This window comes from Taudactylus pleione, unplaced genomic scaffold, assembly GCF_031769625.1.
Source record: "Taudactylus pleione unplaced genomic scaffold, aTauple2 ptg000242l, whole genome shotgun sequence".
Taxonomy (NCBI): domain Eukaryota; kingdom Metazoa; phylum Chordata; class Amphibia; order Anura; family Myobatrachidae; genus Taudactylus; species Taudactylus pleione.
The window spans coordinates 10,359,711-10,377,974 of NW_028284644.1; the positions used below are offsets into that span (position 1 = coordinate 10,359,711).

The 18,264-nt window shown below is 53.3% G+C and overlaps 1 protein-coding gene across 2 annotated transcripts in view; it reads right to left on the minus strand.

Annotated features, from left to right (window-relative positions):
- Positions 1-18,264, minus strand: part of LEMD1 (LEM domain containing 1) — a 150,437-nt gene that overhangs the window by 70,240 nt on the left and 61,933 nt on the right. For both annotated transcript variants that reach the window (XM_088479660.1, XM_088479659.1), the window contains exons 6-7: positions 18,136-18,219; positions 17,382-17,462 (exon numbers count right to left, since the gene is read on the minus strand). In XM_088479660.1, the coding sequence (XP_088335786.1) occupies positions 17,382-17,462; positions 18,136-18,219 (165 nt within the window). The remainder of the gene's footprint in view (positions 1-17,381; positions 17,463-18,135; positions 18,220-18,264) is intronic.

Sequence of the window (18,264 nt, forward strand, 5' to 3'; positions counted from 1 at the left end):
CACCGACACCATGGAGCCCAGTAACCTCATCGCCGCTCGGCGGCTGTGCAGACAACTGCGCACCCTTGACTGTAAAGCAGAGATCTTGTCCTCCGTCACGAAGATCCTTTGCTGTCCCGAGTCCAATAAGGCTCCAAGATGCAGAATCCTCCGAGACGGGATTAGAGTGGACTTCTGCCAGTTGATTAGCCAGCCGTGCCGTTGCAGCAGTGCAATGGTCAGGTCCAAGTGGCGTAACAGGAGCTCTGGAGATCCTGCCACCAATAACAGGTCGTCCAAGTACGGCAACATGCGGACTCCCTGCAGCCGCAGAGAAGCCGCCATGACCGCCATCACCTTGGCGAAAACCCGTGGTGCTGTCGCCAGGCCAAAAGGTAACGCCCGAAACTGGAAGTGGTCGCTGCGGATTGCAAACCTGAGGAACTGTTGATGGCGCAAAAGAATAGGGACATGCAGGTAAGCGTCCTGTATGTCCAATGACACCATGTAGTCCCCAGGATCCAGCGCCAGAATGATGGACCGTAGGGTCTCCATCCGAAACTTCGGTACCCGCAAAGACCTGTTGAGTGCCTTGAGGTTGAGAATCGGACGATACGACCCATTGGGTTTCTGTACCAAAAAAAAGATTTGAATAGAAACCCTGGCCCCTCTGGGAGAATGGAACAGGCACTATAACTCCAGCCTGGAGCATAGTGTGCAACACCTTCCGCAGCTCCGTAGCCTTGTTCCGGTCTGATGGTAAACCCGTGGTGAAGAATCGAGCCGGGGGTCTGTGCCGGAAGGAGAGGGCGTACCCGTGGGAGACCACCTCCAGAACCCAAGTGTCTGTCGTAGTGGTCGACCAACACTGGGCGAACTGCAGCAGGCGGCCTCCCACCCTGGGATCCCCCAAAGGGAGGCCCGGACCGTCAGGCCGCAGGCTTGTCATCTGGCTTGGGGGCCGGACGTCTGGTACTCCATGTCTGCTTCCGGGGCTTGACCGATTTCTTAGGGCCAGCCTGTCGAGGAAACGACTGTGGTCTGGGCCTGCCCTGGGCCCTAGATGACCGAAAGGACGATGGTCCAGAACCAGAAGGTGCAGCGGCCGACGGGAGACAAGCCGATTTGGCTGCCGCCAGCGTGGCCACAATCTTATCCAGATCCGGACCGAAGAGAACTTCTCCGGTAAACGGCAACGCCTCCAGACCCTTTTTGGAATCTGCGTCCGCCTTCCAGGATCGCAGCCACAAGGTGCGACGAGCAGCTACCGCTGCTGAAGAAATCCTAGACACCAGAGTACTAATGTCTAGGGCCGCCTCGTTGATGTAGGTGGCCGAATCACAGAGATTGCCAATCAACTCTGCCTGTTCGGCCGGACAGTCTGAATCAAAAGAAGCCTCTAATGAATCCGCCCAGCGCTCCATCGCTCTGGCAACCCAGCAAATGGCCATAGCCGGCCGTGCTGCCCCCCCCGCAAGCGAATAAGCGGACTTCAGGCAGATCTCCACCTTGCGGTCCGTAGCATCCTTAAGGGAGGACATGGATGGCATCGGCAATGTGGCACTACGGACAAGACGGGTCACGTGAGAATCCACCTGTGGAGGGGATTCCCACTTTGCAAAATAATTATCCGCGAACGGATAAGCCACCGCCAGGCGTCTCTGCGGCTGGTATCTTTTGCCAGGCTGTTTCCACGCCTCCTCTAAATGGTCCACCAACTGACCCGAAAGAGGAAAGACTGTGGCATCGCCCTTCACATCTTTGAAAAAGGCATACTTAGATTTAGCCGCTGGGGGAACTTCGTCCTCAATCACAAAGGCTGTGCGGACCGCCCGAATAAGTCCAGGAATATATACTTTGGACTTAGCATCAGCGTCCTTAGCATGGAGAGGTTCCTGATCGTAAGGATCCAGAATCTCCCCATCATCAGACGTCCCCTCGTCATCCTCATAAGAAGCCGACAGAGACGTCACCGGCCGTTTATGCGGCCGCATCACAGACTCCCCTTGCAACACATCCGACAAGTGCTGTACAGAACTCGTCAGGGAGTTAACCCACGCTGGCTCCTGAGAAACCGGGAGCGGGGAAATAGGGAGACTGTGGGGTACCACCAATTGTCGTGGGAAACCCTGCATGGGTGACGACACCACTGACTGCTGGGACAAACCCATCGGTGTAAACGCGGGCTGCGGAGCTAACTGGCCCACTAAGGCTGTAAGCGCTTGAGCGAAACAAGCCCAGGGCGGCTCCTGTACCGGTGCAGTAACCGTAAGAGGCCGCGCCATAGACAAACACTGCCGGCAGAGGCCCTCCGCGCTACCCTCCCCCTCCGCTAACGGTACTTTACACGTAGTACACTGTAGCCGGAGGGGAAAATCACTTTCAGACATGATGGCACCACGTATGTGACCCCTCTCACCAATTATATATTTAAGAGGCGAGAGACCACTCGGCAGCACCGCACCGCAAGGGCTTAGCAGAAAAAACAAGAGATATGGTAAGAACTTACCTTTGTTATCTCTGTTTCTACGAAGTCCATAGGGTCCACAGGGTGACCTTGGGGTATAGCTGGATCCTGGGGCACCACGGAGTTAAAGCTTTCAGCTGCTCCCAGGATGCACTTGGGTCCAACCTCCCCTATACCCCGCCCCCGAGCCACAGGCACCTCAGTTGGTAAGCAGCCCAGGCCGGAGGAGGAGACGAAACAGAGAGAAGGAAGACTGGAACACACAAGAACCATACTCACAGAAATGGGAGACGGAAAACCGGTGACCAGTCACAGAGCCCATATGAAGCCAGGTGCGTCAGGGCCGGTGCCCTGTGGACCCTATGGACTTCGTAGAAACAGAGATAACAAAGGTAAGTTCTTACCATATCTCTTGTTTTCTACTTCAGGGTCCATAGGGGTCCACAGGGTGACCTTGGGGATGTCCCAAAGCAGTCCAACTAAGGGCGGGGACGCTCCTGTGCTGATAGGAGAACCCGGCGCCCAAAGGATGCATCCTGAGAGGCAAAGGTGTCAAACGCATAGAACCTCAAAAAGGTCTGAATGGAAGACCAGGTGGCCGCCTTACAGAGCTGAACAGCAGAGGCGCCACGGCTAGCAGCCCAAGAAGGGCCCACAGACCGAGTGGAATGAGCCTTAACAGAGGCTGGAACAGGTAAACCCTCCTGCATATAAGCCTCAATAATAACAGAACGGGCTAGAGTCTGTTTGTTGGCAGGCCAACCCCTCTTGTGAAAACCAAAGAGGATAAACAAAGAATCCGACTTCCTCACAGAACTAGTCCGGTCCACATAAACCTGGAGTGCCCGGACAACGTCTAAGGAAGTCTCCCCAGCCGAAAGATCAGGCGACTGAAAGGCTGGTACAACAATTTCCTGATTAATGTGGAACCTGGAAACCACATTAGGCAGGAACTCAGGACGAGTGCGAAGCACCGCTCTGTCCTGATGAAAAATCAGAAAAGGGGGACGACAAGAAAGTGCCCCCAAATCTGAAACCCTCCTGGCAGAAGCAATTGCCAAGAGGAAAACAGTTTTAAAAGTTAGCCACTTGAGCTCCACTGACTCCAAGGGCTCAAAAGGAGGACCCTGTAAGGCCCGAAGAACCACCGCCAAATCCCACGGGGCCACAGGTGGCACAAAGGGAGGCTGGATTCTCAAAACTCCCTGGAAAAAGGTGTGTACGTCCGGCATAGCAGCGATCCTGCGCTGGAACCACACCGACAGAGCAGACACGTGCACCTTCAGTGAAGAAAGACGTAATCCTAAGTCCAAACCCGACTGAAGGAAGCCAGAATACGCGAAACCCGGAACACCGGGGGATCATAGTTTCTGGCCTCGCGCCACTGAAAGTAAGTGTGCCACACTCTGTGATAGATCCTCGCGGAAGCAGGCTTGCGCGCCCTCAGCATGGTGGTAATAACGGAGCTAGAAAAGCCCCGAGACCTCAGGACGGCTGTCTCAAGAGCCACGCCGTCAAAGATAGTCGACCCAGATCCGGGTGAAGACAGGGCCCCTGAGACAACAGGTCCCGCCGTTGAGGTAGGAGGTACGGAGCGTCGATGGACAGGCTCCACAGATCGGAGTACCACGGCCTTCTGGGCCACGCTGGGGCAACCAGGATCAGTGTGCCTCCGTCCTGTTTGAACTTGCGCAGAACCCGAGGCAGCAGAGATATCGGAGGGAACAAGTAAGCCAGTTGAAACAGCCATTTCACCGACAGCGCGTCTATCAGACTTGCGCCTGCGTCCCTTGTCCTTGACCCGCACACAGGCAGCTTCTGATTGTGACGGGACGCCATCAGGTCCAGCTCTGGCAGGCCCCACTTGTCCACGAGTAGTTGGAATACCTCTGGATGAAGCGACCATTCCCCGGGATGCACGTTGTAACGGCTGAGGAAGTCTGCCTCCCAATTGAGGACTCCTGGGATGAAAACTGCCGAGAGAGCTGGAAGATAGCGCTCCGCCCAAGCCAGGACGCGGGACACCTCCGACATCGCAGCTCGACTGCGAGTCCCTCCCTGGTGATTGATGTACGCCACCGTGGTGGCGTTGTCTGACTGCACCTGAACGGCCCTTCCGTGAAGAGCGGTGCCGGACGACTGCAGGGCTCTGTATATTGCCCGCAGTTCCAGGATGTTGATGGGAAGAATCGCTTCCTCCGCCGACCAACGACCCTGAAGTGACAAGGAGCCTGTCACCGCCCCCCAACCCCGGAGACTGGCATCTGTCGTGAGCAGAACCCATTCCGGGATCCAAAAGGGGCGCCCCTCTAGGAGATGCGCTGTCTGCAGCCGCCAGGCTAGGGACAGACGCACCTCCGAGGACAACACCAGCATCTGAGAGCGGATCCTGTGTGGCAATCCGATCCATTCCGAAAGAATCAGCCCCTGCAGGGGCCTGGAATGGAACTGGGCAAACTCCACCATGTCGAATGCCGACACCATGGACCCCAAAACTCTCACCGCTGAGTGCACCGACACTCTGCCACTGCTCAGACAACTGTGAATCCGCAGCTGTAAGGAGGAGACCTTCTCTGGAGTTAGAAAAATTCGTTGCTGACGAGAGTCCAGCAGGGCCCCCAAATGAACCATCCGTTGTGATAGGATGAGGGAGGATTTCTTCCAGTTGATCAACCAGCCGTGCGCCTGTAGACAAGCGACCGTCAGGTGGAGATGCTGGATCAGTACCTCCGGGGAGCTTGCCAGCAAGAGGAGGTCGTCTAGATACGGTAGCAACCGTATCCCCTGGCTCCGAAGGTGAGCCGCCATGACCGCCATCACCTTGGTAAATACCCTTGGTGCCGTGGAGAGACCAAAGGGTAGAGCCCTGAATTGGTAGTGGTTGTGGAGAATAGCAAACCGCAGAAACCGTTGGTGCGATGTTGCTATAGGCACATGGAGGTAGGCGTCCTGGATATCCAGGGAGACCATATAATCCCCCGGTTCCATCGCCAGTATGATGGAACGCAAAGTTTCCATCCTGAATTTGGGAACCCTGAGAAACCTGTTCAGGGACTTCAAATTGAGGATGGGGCGATGAGAGCCATTGGGTTTCTGCACCAGAAACAGCGTAGAGTAATACCCCATCCCACGTTGAGACTGTGGTACGGGTATAATGACCCCCGCCGTCAGCAAGGCCTCTATGGCTTCCTGAACCTGCAAGGCCTTGGTTTTGTCCTGAGAAGGACTTGTGTAAAAAAACTGGCAAAGCGGCCTGTGCCGAAAAGACAGGGCGTACCCCTGGGAGACCACTTCTCGCACCCAGGCATCCGTGGTGGTATTGTGCCAGCACTGGGCGAATTGAAGAAGTCGGCCTCCCACTCTGGGGTCCCCCAGAGGGAGGCCCGTCCCATCACGCAGAAGGCTTATCTTCTGGCTTGGAAGAAGGGCGCCTAGCACTCCAGGCTTGCTTCTTTAGCTTTGAGGCGGTCTTGGGTGCGGACTGCCTCGGGAAGGACTGACCCTTTGCCTTGCCCTGAACCCGAAAGGAACGAAACGCCGAGCTCCGGACCTTAGCAGGTGTAGTAGCTGAAGGGAGGAAGGCTGACTTGGATTTTGCCAGGGTATCTACTATTTTGTCCAGGTCCGGACCAAATAGTAATTCCCCATTAAAAGGTAAGGCCTCCAAGCTTTTCTTTGAATCCGCGTCTGCTCTCCAAGACCGCAACCACAAGGATCTACGAGCAGACACTGCTGCCGCCGAAACCCTAGAGGTCAACAGGCTAGCATCCAAAGATGCCTCTCCAATGTAGGAGGCGGCATCTCTCATCTGTCCTAACAACGCCCTCTGGACGTCCGGAGATTCATCCGTAAACGTGTCCTCCAAGGCGTTGGCCCACCCCTCAATGGCCTTGGCCACCCAGGAGATGGCCATGGACGGCCGGGCTACAGCCCCTGAGAGAGAATAAATAGACTTTAGACAAGTCTCCACCTTCCTGTCCGTAGGATCCTTCAGCGAGGATATAGACGGCAATGGCAAAGTAGCACTCCTGATGAGGCGTGTTACATGGGAAACGACTGCAGGCGGAGTTTCCCATTTCTTACAATGTGCTTCCGGGAATGGATAATTGGACGCCAAGCGTTTCTGTGGCAGGAAACGCTTACTGGGCGTCTGCCAGGCCACCGCCATGTGATCAGTCAACTGATCAGACAAGGGGAACGCTGTAGAAGTAACCTTAGCTTTTTTAAAACTAGGATACCTCGACTTGGGAGCGGGTGCCTCATCCTCAATCAGAAGAATGGCCCGCACCGCCTTAACCAGAGCCCGCACATTGATGGAAGACTTAGTGTCTACCTCCTGGACTGAGGCATCTGAGTCATCCTGCACCTCACCATCATCCGAGGACCCCTCAGAATCCGAAAGATGCGCAGCCTGTGCCATGACTGAGCGTTTAGACGCCCTGGAGGGCACGTCACTGCGCAACATCGACTGAAAAGCCGAAGATGCTGCCGCCAAATCTTGGACCGTGTGGGAAAGCGCATCCACCCAGGGTGGAGGAACTGTCACAGGAGCCTGAAACGGCACCACAGCCGGCTGTGCCACAGGGGTGGACTGAATATACATTGGCAACCCCGCATAGGGACCAACAGGCTGAGACCCCGGGGGAGTCTGCAATAATTGTGGGACACCCGGGGAATGGGGGATGGCAGGCTGGGGCAACGCCCTAGTAGGGGCGGCAGTCGGGACCGACAGACGATCCGCGATGGACACCAGCACCTGGGAAAACATCGCCCATGGTGGCTCCTGCGACATGGGAGGTTTAGACGTACCAGGGAGCGCCCGGCACCGTCCGCACAGGCCGTCCTGTTACAAATCCTCCCTATCCACTCCTGCAGAACAGCGCCTGCAGGAAAACAATGCCGGAGCCCCGGAGTGCTCAATCTCCTCCTCAGACATGACTTAGGAAGAAAACGTGCGCACTCACCAGTGTGCTGAACAGCCCACAATATGGCACAGTGTAGCACACAACTGTATGTGACGGACATCACAAATACGTGATCTATATAAGAGAGGTCAGTAGAAACGCCCTTCCCCCGCACACCTGTAGGGCTTGTAGGAGAAGGAAAGGGATAGGTATAGGCTGACAGTAAGTAGAAATAAGCACAGACAGGCAGCACTAGCAAAAGTCACATACCATGCAGGAAGATATACTCACTGCACCTTTCCACTACAATCAACCTCCCAGATTCAGTGTCTGGGAGGGCTATAGTGCTGTGTACACTGTCCTTGTCGGGGGAGAGGTACACAGGGGGACCGGTCCGCGTGCTCCCTGAAGATCTGCGCTGCCAGTAAGAAAATGGCCGCTGGAGACCTCAGAGGAGGAGTGGCCGAGAATCTGCAGCTCAGCGACGCCAGACTCCGTGCTGAAAGGCGCGCTGAGCTGAGGAGAGGAGCCGCTAGACAGGGAAGGCTTCCTCCCCTGGCTAGCATATTTAACCCCCAAGGTTGCGGCATCCCGCTTGCCGCTTAATTTACCCTGGTGGTCTAGTGGTCTGGCGGGGTATGCCTCCGATGGAGGGGGGGCCCGCCGCCACCGCTAGCGCCCCCGGGGGCATGGGACTGCATATAAAAAGGCATTACCCGCGCACCGGCGCTAATCAGCGGTGTGCGGCTTACCTTAAGCTCCCCGGCGTCTTCCGGCAGCAGTCCCGGGGGAAACCAGAGTCCGGCTAGTACAGACTCTGGCTTCCCCCGCCGCGATCCCCAGTTCAGTGCTGGCGTCGCGGCGCCAGCAGGGAGAAGGAGCGGCAGCGTGGGCGTCTGTACAGACAGCCCAGTGCTGCCGCTCTGGAGAAAAAACTGTAGAAAAAAATAAATAAATAAATTTAACTAAGTTAAGTAAAAAATGAAAAGCTTTAAAGGGGGCTGCTCCTGCAGCCCACCCCGCAGGGTGACCCGACTCCGGCCGGGCACCATCTCAAACTGAGGTGCCTGTGGCTCGGGGGCGGGGTATAGGGGAGGTTGGACCCAAGTGCATCCTGGGAGCAGCTAAAAGCTTTAACTCCGTGGTGCCCGAGGATCCAGGATCCAGCTATACCCCAAGGTCACCCTGTGGACCCCTATGGACCCTGAAGTAGAAAACAGGGACAGTATAAAGCTGACAGTTTAGAAAAAAAGTTACAGGCAGCAGCGCTAGCACAGTCACATACAATGCAGAGAAATAACAATTCCTGCACTAACAGCGCTGATCACTCAACTACACAGACACAGGGCCTGGTAGGACACAGCGCTGCATACACAGACCTGACCACAGCGGAGGAGAGGTATGCGGGGGGACCCAGACCACGATGCTTCCAATGCAGGCTTCCAGCAGCGTTCACCATGCTTCAGAAAAGATGGCCACCGAGGAGCAGAGAGAAGGCTGGCCTAGGGGAGGAGCGCTGACACAGGGCCAGTCAGCACAGTGCAGAGTGGGCTGTGTGCAGCGGGGGAGGCGCCGGCTGTGAGACAGGGAAGGCGCGCTCCCCTGGCATGCATTTAACCCCTGGGACGCCGCAGCGCTACCGCACTGCTGCGGTCCGCTGTCCCAGGGGGTAGTGGAAGCGCAGGTTGGTCGCCTGGCTCCACGCTGCAGCCAGTCCCCAGGGAGCCCCCTGCCTGGGGACTTAGGACCATGTGATCAGCGGGGACCCCCCGCGGGACCCCGCTGCTTACCTCTGTCCCCCTTGAATCCGGCCATGGTCCGGAACATCTGGGGTCACCGCTAGCTGTGACCCCAGATATCCACCAGCATCCCCGGATCAGTACCGGCGTTCTGGTACCGGCGGGGTGTAGGGAAGACAGCATGGACGTCAGGACTGCCTGTCCATGCTGTTCATCCAGATGTGCAGCCACAGCTGCATGAAGAAAAAGCTTCAGGGGCTCTTCTAAGCCTCCCTCTAGCAGGTGCCTCCGACTACGGCCGGGCACCAAACGAAACTGAGATGCCTTGGCTCGGGGGCGGGGTATAGGAGGGGGACCTAGTGCATCCTGGGAGGCTGAAAGCTTAACTCTTTGGTGCCCGATGACAGACGTCACACCTATACCCCAAGGTATCCTGTGGATACCCTATGGACCCTGAAGTAGAAATTATAATTACAATGTTGCTTCCTTACAAAATATTGCCTAGTGCCCTCATAATATATTCATAAACTAGTGGCTCCTTTATGAAATAAAAAATGTAGCACCCTATATTAAAATAAAATATTGCATCCTTAAAATAAAAAATTATCCCCATATAATAAAATATTACCAACATGTCCCGGATGAAACTGGCTCCGAATAGCCCTATCACAGAGTTAAAATCAATCAGTGACTATGGGGGTCATTCAGACCCACTCGCAAGCGGCAGTACAATCGCAAGTGGGTCGATGTTCCCCACTGCGCATGCGCACGGCGGAGGGAGCTCCGTCGTGCGCATGCGCGAGACCCGGCGAGGGAAGGACTTTCCATCGCTCCGGGTCTCGCACCAAATGGGGCGTGCTGTCAATGTTGATTGACAGCACGCCCCCCTTGGTGGGCGTTCCGGGGGCGTGCCTGCCAGACGGAGGCGTTCCTATGGGAACGCCTACCGTCTGAAGCCGGCCCCACTGACATCACTAGTGATGTCAGTGGGAGTGATTTTGGCTCTGATAGAGCCAAAATCACTCCTGGCCTTGCGGTTGAGAAACCCGACCACAGGGTTTCACTCGCAAGTCCGATGGTCAAGACCATCGCGACCATCTTGTTGGACGCTCGTATATGCTGTGGGTGGTGACCCACAGCTATACGAGCGTCCAGGACGACGCTCCATTTTAATGGAGGTGGGCCCTGATTCAGAGTGAGCGCTCTGGTCAGACCGTCCGGCTCTGAATCAGGGCCTATGTTTTATCTTTGAGATAGAAAACTTCTGCATGTCTGCTGGTGTTTTAACACTGGGCCCATTATTATCCAGCATTATTAAAGGCTGGAGTGGAGGTCACACATTTGTTTGCCTACATCCTAGAGAACTAAGCTTGAATAGCACAGGCCTATTAGAGAAAGAGGGATTGGATAGACCACACGTTATTTTTAATACACACAATTCAAGATGTCTTCAAAACAACTTGTGTGTGAGTTAAACCCCCTACACAATGGCAGCAGTTTAGGTTTTTACACTGGGTATTACCATCTGGATAACTGGAGAACAAAATGGAAACTGATTTCAGGCAACTTATAAATCGCTGGAAAATCTGCATTGCAAATTGGGTCTGTGTATAACATTAATGGGTATGTTTGTTAAGTAAATAAAAACAAAAGCAGCCCCATCTCCAGGAAAAACAGGTATTGCTTCTCCATCTATCAAGACCCAATCACATCTCTTATCGACATGTCAGATAATGGCAAAATATATTGATTAAAAACGGACTAATAGTCTTTTAGTTGAATTTTAAACAATGCATCAAAGACTGACTGGCAAAGTGGGGTTATCACAGGGCAATGGGTTATCACTCAGCTACTTCAGCAACATGTTATTGGTTACGAATGACGACAGGTTTTCTCTGGCTGTGATATGCAGCCAAAGGAAACCATTACTTAATACTGAACAGATCCCTAAATCTGGACAAAATCTTCATGGACTTTAAATGTAGATGGATTGCCACAATAAATGTTGCTTTGAATGCACCATTGTTTTGCCACAAGTTGCCATTGAAGCCATGTTGTAAGTTTAAATGCTTCACCACTTATATTTCCCAGAATACGTTTTTATCTTAGGCAATTAAAGGATTTGTAGAGGGAAGTTTTCAAATGCTTGATTTTGGAGAAAAAAAAACAAACAAAAACAACTTGCTGCAATAATATGAGATATGGTAAGAGCTTACCTTTGTTATCTCTATTTCTACGAAGTCCATAGGGTTCCACAGGATACCTTGGGGGTATAGGCGATGACGTCAGGCATCGGGCACCATAGAGTTAAGTTTTCAGCCTCCCAGGATGCACTAGGGTCCCCCTCCTATACCCCGCCCCCAGGCCAAGGCATCTCAGATACGTACCAAGCCATAGGCCGGAGGAGGAGAAGGAAGAGAGGAAAAAGATCTGGACACACACAAGAATCACATGCTCACCAGAGGGAGACGGAAAAACCAGTGACCAGAGTAAAGCCCATCTGCAGCACAGGTGCGACAGGACGGGAGTCCTGTGGAACCCTATGGACTTTGTAGAAATAGAGATAACGAAGGCAAGTTCTTACCATATCTCATATTTTCTACATCAGGGCCCATAGGGTATCCACAGGGTACCTTGGGGATGTCCCAAAGCAGTATCCTTCAAGGGTGGGGATGCTCCTGTGCTGAAAGGAGAATCTGCCACACGAAGGAAGCATCCCGAGAGGCAAAGGTGTCAAATGCATAATACCTCACAAAGGTATGGACAGATGAGCACTTGGCAGCCTTGCAGATCTGGACTGCAGAGGCACCACGTCGAGCTGCCCACGAAGGACCCACAGACCTAGTGGAATGAGCCCTCACAGAGGAAGGAACCGGAAGGCCTTCAAGATAAGCTTCTGAAATGGCCATACGAATCCAGCCTGCCAAATTCTGCTTTGAAGCAGGCCAACCCTTTTTACGGAAGCCATAGAGGACAAACAAGGCGTCCGACCTCCTAAACGAAGAAGTGCGGTCAACATAAATCCTTAAGGCCCGCGCAACAGCCAAAGTGGCCTCACCTACTGAAAGGTCAGGTGAGTTAAAAGCCGGCACAACGATTTCCTCGTTGATATGAATGGCGGCTGAATTCGAAGAACACCTTGCATAAAGGTGCGCACATCAGGGATTGTAGCAATCCTACGATGGAACCAGACAGACAGGGCAGACACCTGCACCTTCAAAGAAGCAAGGCGAAGCCCATGGTCTAGTCCCGCCTGTAGGAAAGCCAACACTCTAGACAGACGGAACTCCCGACGTGCATAACCTCTCGGCCGACACCACTGGAAGAACGTACGCCACACACGATGGTATATTCTTGCAGAAGATGGCTTCCGAGCTCTTAGCATAGTTCGTACTACAGAGCTGGAAAACCCCCTGGACCTTAACATGGCCATCTCAACAGCCACGCCGTCAAAGACAGCAAAGTCAGGTCCGGGTGAAGACAAGGACCCTGTGATAGTAGGTCCGGTCGTAGCGGCAATCGCAGAGGAAAGTCCACGGACAGACCCTGAAGGTCTGAGAACCAGTGCTGGCTAGGCCACGCGGGAGCTATCAACAGGAGCGTCCCTCCTTCCTGTTTGAATTTCCGGATTACCCGTGGAAGAAGGGAAAACGGAGGAAAGAAATAAGCAAACCGGAACATCCACTGGACGGACAGAGCATCCACCAGAGACGTCTTCATCTCTTGTGCGAGACCCGTACACCGGCAACTTGTTGTTGTGCAGTGACGCCATGAGGTCGATCTCTGGAAGACCCCACCTGTCCACCAGAAGTTGAAAGACGTCCTGGTGCAGAGACCACTCCCCCGGATGAACGTCCTGGCGACTGAGAAAGTCCGCCTCCCAGTTGAGGACTCCCGGGATGAATACTGCTGATATGGCGGGGAGATTGTGCTCCGCCCAGACCAGGATGCGGGACACCTCTACGAGTGCCACCCAACTTCGGGTTCCTCCTTGCCGATTTATGTAGGCCACGGTGGTGGCGTTGTTCGACTGGACCTGCACGGGGTGACCTTGGAGAACCCGATGTGCCTGCTGGAGAGCATTGAAAACGGCTCAGAGTTCCAAGATGTTTATTGGAAGCTCCTTTTCCGCCTGCCCTGGAACAAGTGTGGACCCGTGACCACTCCCCAGCCCCGCAGGCTGGCGTCCGTTGTCAATAGGATCCAGTTCGCCACCCAAAACGGACGACCCTTGTTGAGATGGGTCGTCTGCAACCACCAGGCAAGGGACAGGCGAACCTCCTGAGTGAGCACCATCGTCTGGGATTTTAGACTCTGAGGCAGTCCATTCCATTTGGACAGGATCAATTGCTGCAGTGGTCTGGAGTGAAACTGGGCATATTCCACCATGTCGAATACTGACACCATGGAGCCCAGTAACCTCATCGTCGAGTGTAGAGACACACGGCGACTCTGCAGACAACTGCGCACCCTCAACTGCAAGGCAGAGATCTTTCCCCCGTCACAAAGATCCTCTGCTGACTGGAATCCAATAAGGCTCCGAGGTGCAGAATCCTCTGAGACGGGATCAGGGTGGACTTTTGCCAGTTTATCAACCAGCCGTGCCGTTCTAGTACTGCAATTGTCAGATCCAAGTGGCGTAGAAGGAGCTCTGGAGACCCTGCTACCAACAAAAGGCTTTCTAGGTACGGCAACATGCGGACTTCCTGTAGCCGCATGAACGCCGCCATAACCTTGGTGAACACACGTGGTGCTGTCGCCAGGCCAAAAGGTAATGCCCGGAACTGAAAGTGATCGTTGCGGATTGCAAACCTGAGGAACTGTTGGTGATGCAAAAGAATAGGGACAAGCAGGTAAGCGTCCTGTATGTCCAACGACACCATGTAATCCACAGGATCCAGCGCCAGAATGATGGACCGTAGGGTCTCCATCCGAAACCGCAGCACCCGCAAGGACCTGTTGAGGGCCTTGAGGTTGAGAATCGGACGGTACGACCCATTGGGTTTCTGCACCGAAAATAGATTGGAATAGAAACCCTGGAATAGAAACCCTGGCCCCTCTGGGAGAATGGAACAGGCACTATAACTCCAGCCTGGAGCATAGTGTGCAAAACCTTCCACAGTTCCATGGCTTTGTTCTGGTCTAAGGAAAGACCTGTGGTGAAGAATCGGGATGGGGGCCTGTGCCGAAAGGAGAGGGCATACCCGTGAGAAACCACCTCGTGAACCCAAGTGTCTGTCATAGTTGCCGACCAATACTGGGCGAACTGCAGCAGTCGGCCTCCCACTTTGGGATCGCCATAAGGGAGGCCCGGACCGTCAGGCCGCAGGCTTGTCATCAGACTTAGGGGCCGGACGTCTGGTACTCCAGGCCTTTTTCCTGGGCTTGGCCAATTTCTTGGGGCCAGCCTGTCGGGGAAAGGACTGGGCTTTAGGCCTACCCTGGGCCCTATAAGGCCAAAAGGACGACGTACCCGAACTGGAAGGGACCGCAGCAGACGGGAGACATGCAGACTTGGCTGCCGCCAGCGTGGCCACAATTTTGTCCAGATCCAGACCAAAGAGGACTTCTCCATTAAAGGGCAAAGCTTCCAATCCCTTTTTGGAATCAGCGTCCGCCTTCCAGGATCACAAGGTGCAACGAGCAGCAACCGCTGCCGAAGAAATCCGAGATGTGAGGGTACTAATATCCAAGGCCGCTTCACTGATGTAAGTGGCCGAATCCCGGAGATTGCCTACCAACTCGGCCTGTTCAGCCGAACAGTCGGAATCCAAAGACGCCTCCAAACTATCAGCCCAGCGCTCCATAGCTCTGGCTACCCAACATACGGCCATAGTCGGTCTGGATGCCCCCCCCGCGAGGGAATAAATGGACTTTAGGCAGATCTCCACCTTACGGTCCATAGCATCCTTCAAGGAGAACATGGAGGGCATGGGCAATGTGGCACTTCGGACTAGGCATTTCACATGAGAATCCACCTGAGGGGATTCCCACTTAGAAAAATAATTGTCCGCAAACAGGCAAGCCACCGCTAAGCGTCTTTGAGGCTGATACCGTTCACCAGGGTGTTTCCACGCCTCCTCTAAATGGTCTACTAACTGACCCGAAAGAGGAAACACTGTGGCGGGACCCTTAATATCCTTGAAAAAGGCATATTTGGACTTGGACACCGGAGGATCATCATCCTCAATAACTAAAGCTGTGCGGACTGCACGAATAAGGCCAGCAATATAAAACCTTAGACTTAGCGTCCGACTCTTTAGTACGGAGAGGTTCTTGGTCCGAAAGATCCAGAATCTCCCCATCATCGGTCGTCGCGTCATCATCCTCATAAGGAGCGGACAGAGACACCACCGGCCGCAACACAGACTCCCCTTGTAACACGTCCGACAAATGCTGTACAGAACTTGTCAGTGAATTAACCCACGCAGGCTCCTGAGAGACCTGAGGAGGGGAAATAGGGAGACTGTGGGGTACCATCAGTTGTCTCGGGAATCCCTGCATGGGTGACGACACCACTGACTGCTGGGACAATCCCGTCTGTGAGAACGCAGGTTGCGGAGCTAACTGGCCCACTAGGGTTGTAAGCGCTTTTGCAAAACAAGCCCAGGGCGGTTCCTGTACCGGAGCCATGACAGTAATTGGTCGGGCCAATAAAAAACACTGCCCCTCCGCGTTACCCTCCACCTCCGCTATTGGTACCTTGCACGCAGTACACAGAAGCTGGAGAGGAAATTCACTCTCAGACATGATGAGCCCCCTGCCTGGGGACTCTGGACCATGTGTTCAGCGGGGACCCACCGCGGGACCCCGCTGCTTACCTGCTGCCCCCTTGAATCCGGCCATGGTCCAAAACATCTGGGGTCACCTCTAGATGTGACCCCTCTCACTGATACTCGTTAGTATAGTAGGAGAACCACCCTGCAATCACCGCACCGCAAAGGCTTTAGCAGAAGAAGAGCAGGGACAGTGAAATGGCTGACAGTAGAAAGTAAAAGTACAGGCAGCAGACGCTAGCAGAAGTCACATACAATGCAAAGAAATTAATCCCTGCACTATCAGCGCTGATCCTCAACTACACAGACACAGAGTCTGGTAGGACACAGTGCTGCATACACAGACCTGTTCCAATGGAGGAGAGGTATGCCGGGGGACCCAGACCACGATGCCACCGATCAGCAGCTTCCAGCAGCGTTCACCATGCTTCTGCAAAGATGGCCACTGAGGAGCAGAGAGGAGGCCGGCCTGGGGGAGGAGCGCTGCCACAGGGCCAATCGGCAGGTGCAGAGAGGGGTGTGTGCAGCGGGGGAGGCGCCAGCTGTGTACAGGGAAGGCGCGCTCCCCTGGCATGCAATTAACCCCTGGGATGCCGCAGCGCTACCGCTCAGCTGCGGTCCGCTGTCCCAGGGGGGTAGTGGAAGCCAGGTTGATTACCTGGCTCCACACTGCAGCCAGTCCCCAGGGAGCCCCCTGCCTGGGGACTCTGGACCATGTGTTCAGCGGGGACCCACCGCGGGACCCCGCTGCTTACCTGCTGCCCCCTTGAATCCGGCCATGGTCCAAAACATCTGGGGTCACCCCTAGATGTGACCCCAGATAATTAACAGCATCCCCGGATCAGTACCGACGTTCTGGTACCGGCGGGGGTGTAGGGAAGACAGCATGGACGTCAGTAGTGACTGTCCATGCTGTACTTCCAGATGGGCAGCCACAGCTGTTTTGAAGAAAATTTCAGGGGCTATTTTTAGCCCCCCTCTAAACAGGTGCTCCGACTCCGAGCCGGGCACCAACGAAACTGGGATGTATTGGCTCGGGGGCGGGGTATAGGAGAGGGACCCTAGTGCATCCTGGGAGGCTGAAAACTTAACTCTATGATGCCCGATGCCTGACGTCATCACCTATACCCCAAGGTATCCTGTGGATACCCTTTGGACCCTGATGTAGAAAAGCATATAATGGGCATGGTCACTGGACAAATTGCGCTAGATTTTTACCTTTGCAACAATTACAACCAAACTAAAACTTTATAATGAATTAGAATTTTTTTTTAAAAGTAAAGGCAAAACCCCCCATCCCACCTAAAACATGTTGCATTTTACACTGTACTATTAATTTGCTTGTCCATGCCTGCATATGGTAGTGCAGGCAGGAGTAGATTTCCAGAGATTATGGTATAGATATTTGAGCATGTGGATGGAGTTGGGGTGTTCTGGGTTACAGGAATGCCCCCCCAAAAGTGTACACAGTCGTTTAAGCATAGCTTGGCAATTATCGGATTATAGACAGTTGTACCTGGCTTCTGGATGTCATATTTTTGCCATCCTGTCCATTTTCGTAACATGCAGTCTGGCTGACAGAGGGCCTTCGGTCCATCTGCGCAAATACAGTTTACTCTATTAGATTGTTACCAAAGTAATATATTCTAACCAGATATAAACAATTTGATATAGAGCACCGTGCTAACTGTACACATTACTTCTGCTAATGCATATTACGTCAATGGGTTCATCTGGCAAAAGGACAAAAAAATAATACCAACTTTTGATCAGAATACTTTACATATTATTTAGGTTACTATCCCACTGTTGATGTATGTGGAAAACCTTGTCATGGCTATTAGTGATACACAACATCCTCAACAAACATAGTACTAACATGACAAATCATTAACACAGGTCACAAAACAGTCCTTGCCACTAAAACTTGCTCTCTATGTAAGGTAATTCTAAAATCATTCAACAATGTAGGAGATTCTTAACCTCAGACAAATGTTCTGACTGGGTTATTCTCAAAAAGTAAATGGTCATAAATTTTAATAGATCTGATTCTGAACAGGTATAAATTTAATACACTATTCAGTTGGGCAGCAATGAAGGATTATAATTTCAACCGTGCAGATCTGAAGTATTATGGCTAGGAGCAGTGCAGTGTTTCCCACCAGCCATTGCTCTAAGATCTATTAAGTAGTAATAAAATCTGGCAGTTCAAATTTTAAGCTGTGAATGGATGATTGGCCATTACTTTATAAAGTAACCACTATACTTTCCTGCTTTAACATTCTTGTAACGCTGAAATCGTCTCCTAGTGTTGCAAGGTTCTGGTTAAATTCAGCTGCAAGACATGCTGGGATCTGTAAGAGGAAAAAGCATCACTCTCATCTTGTGTTTCAAGTTTA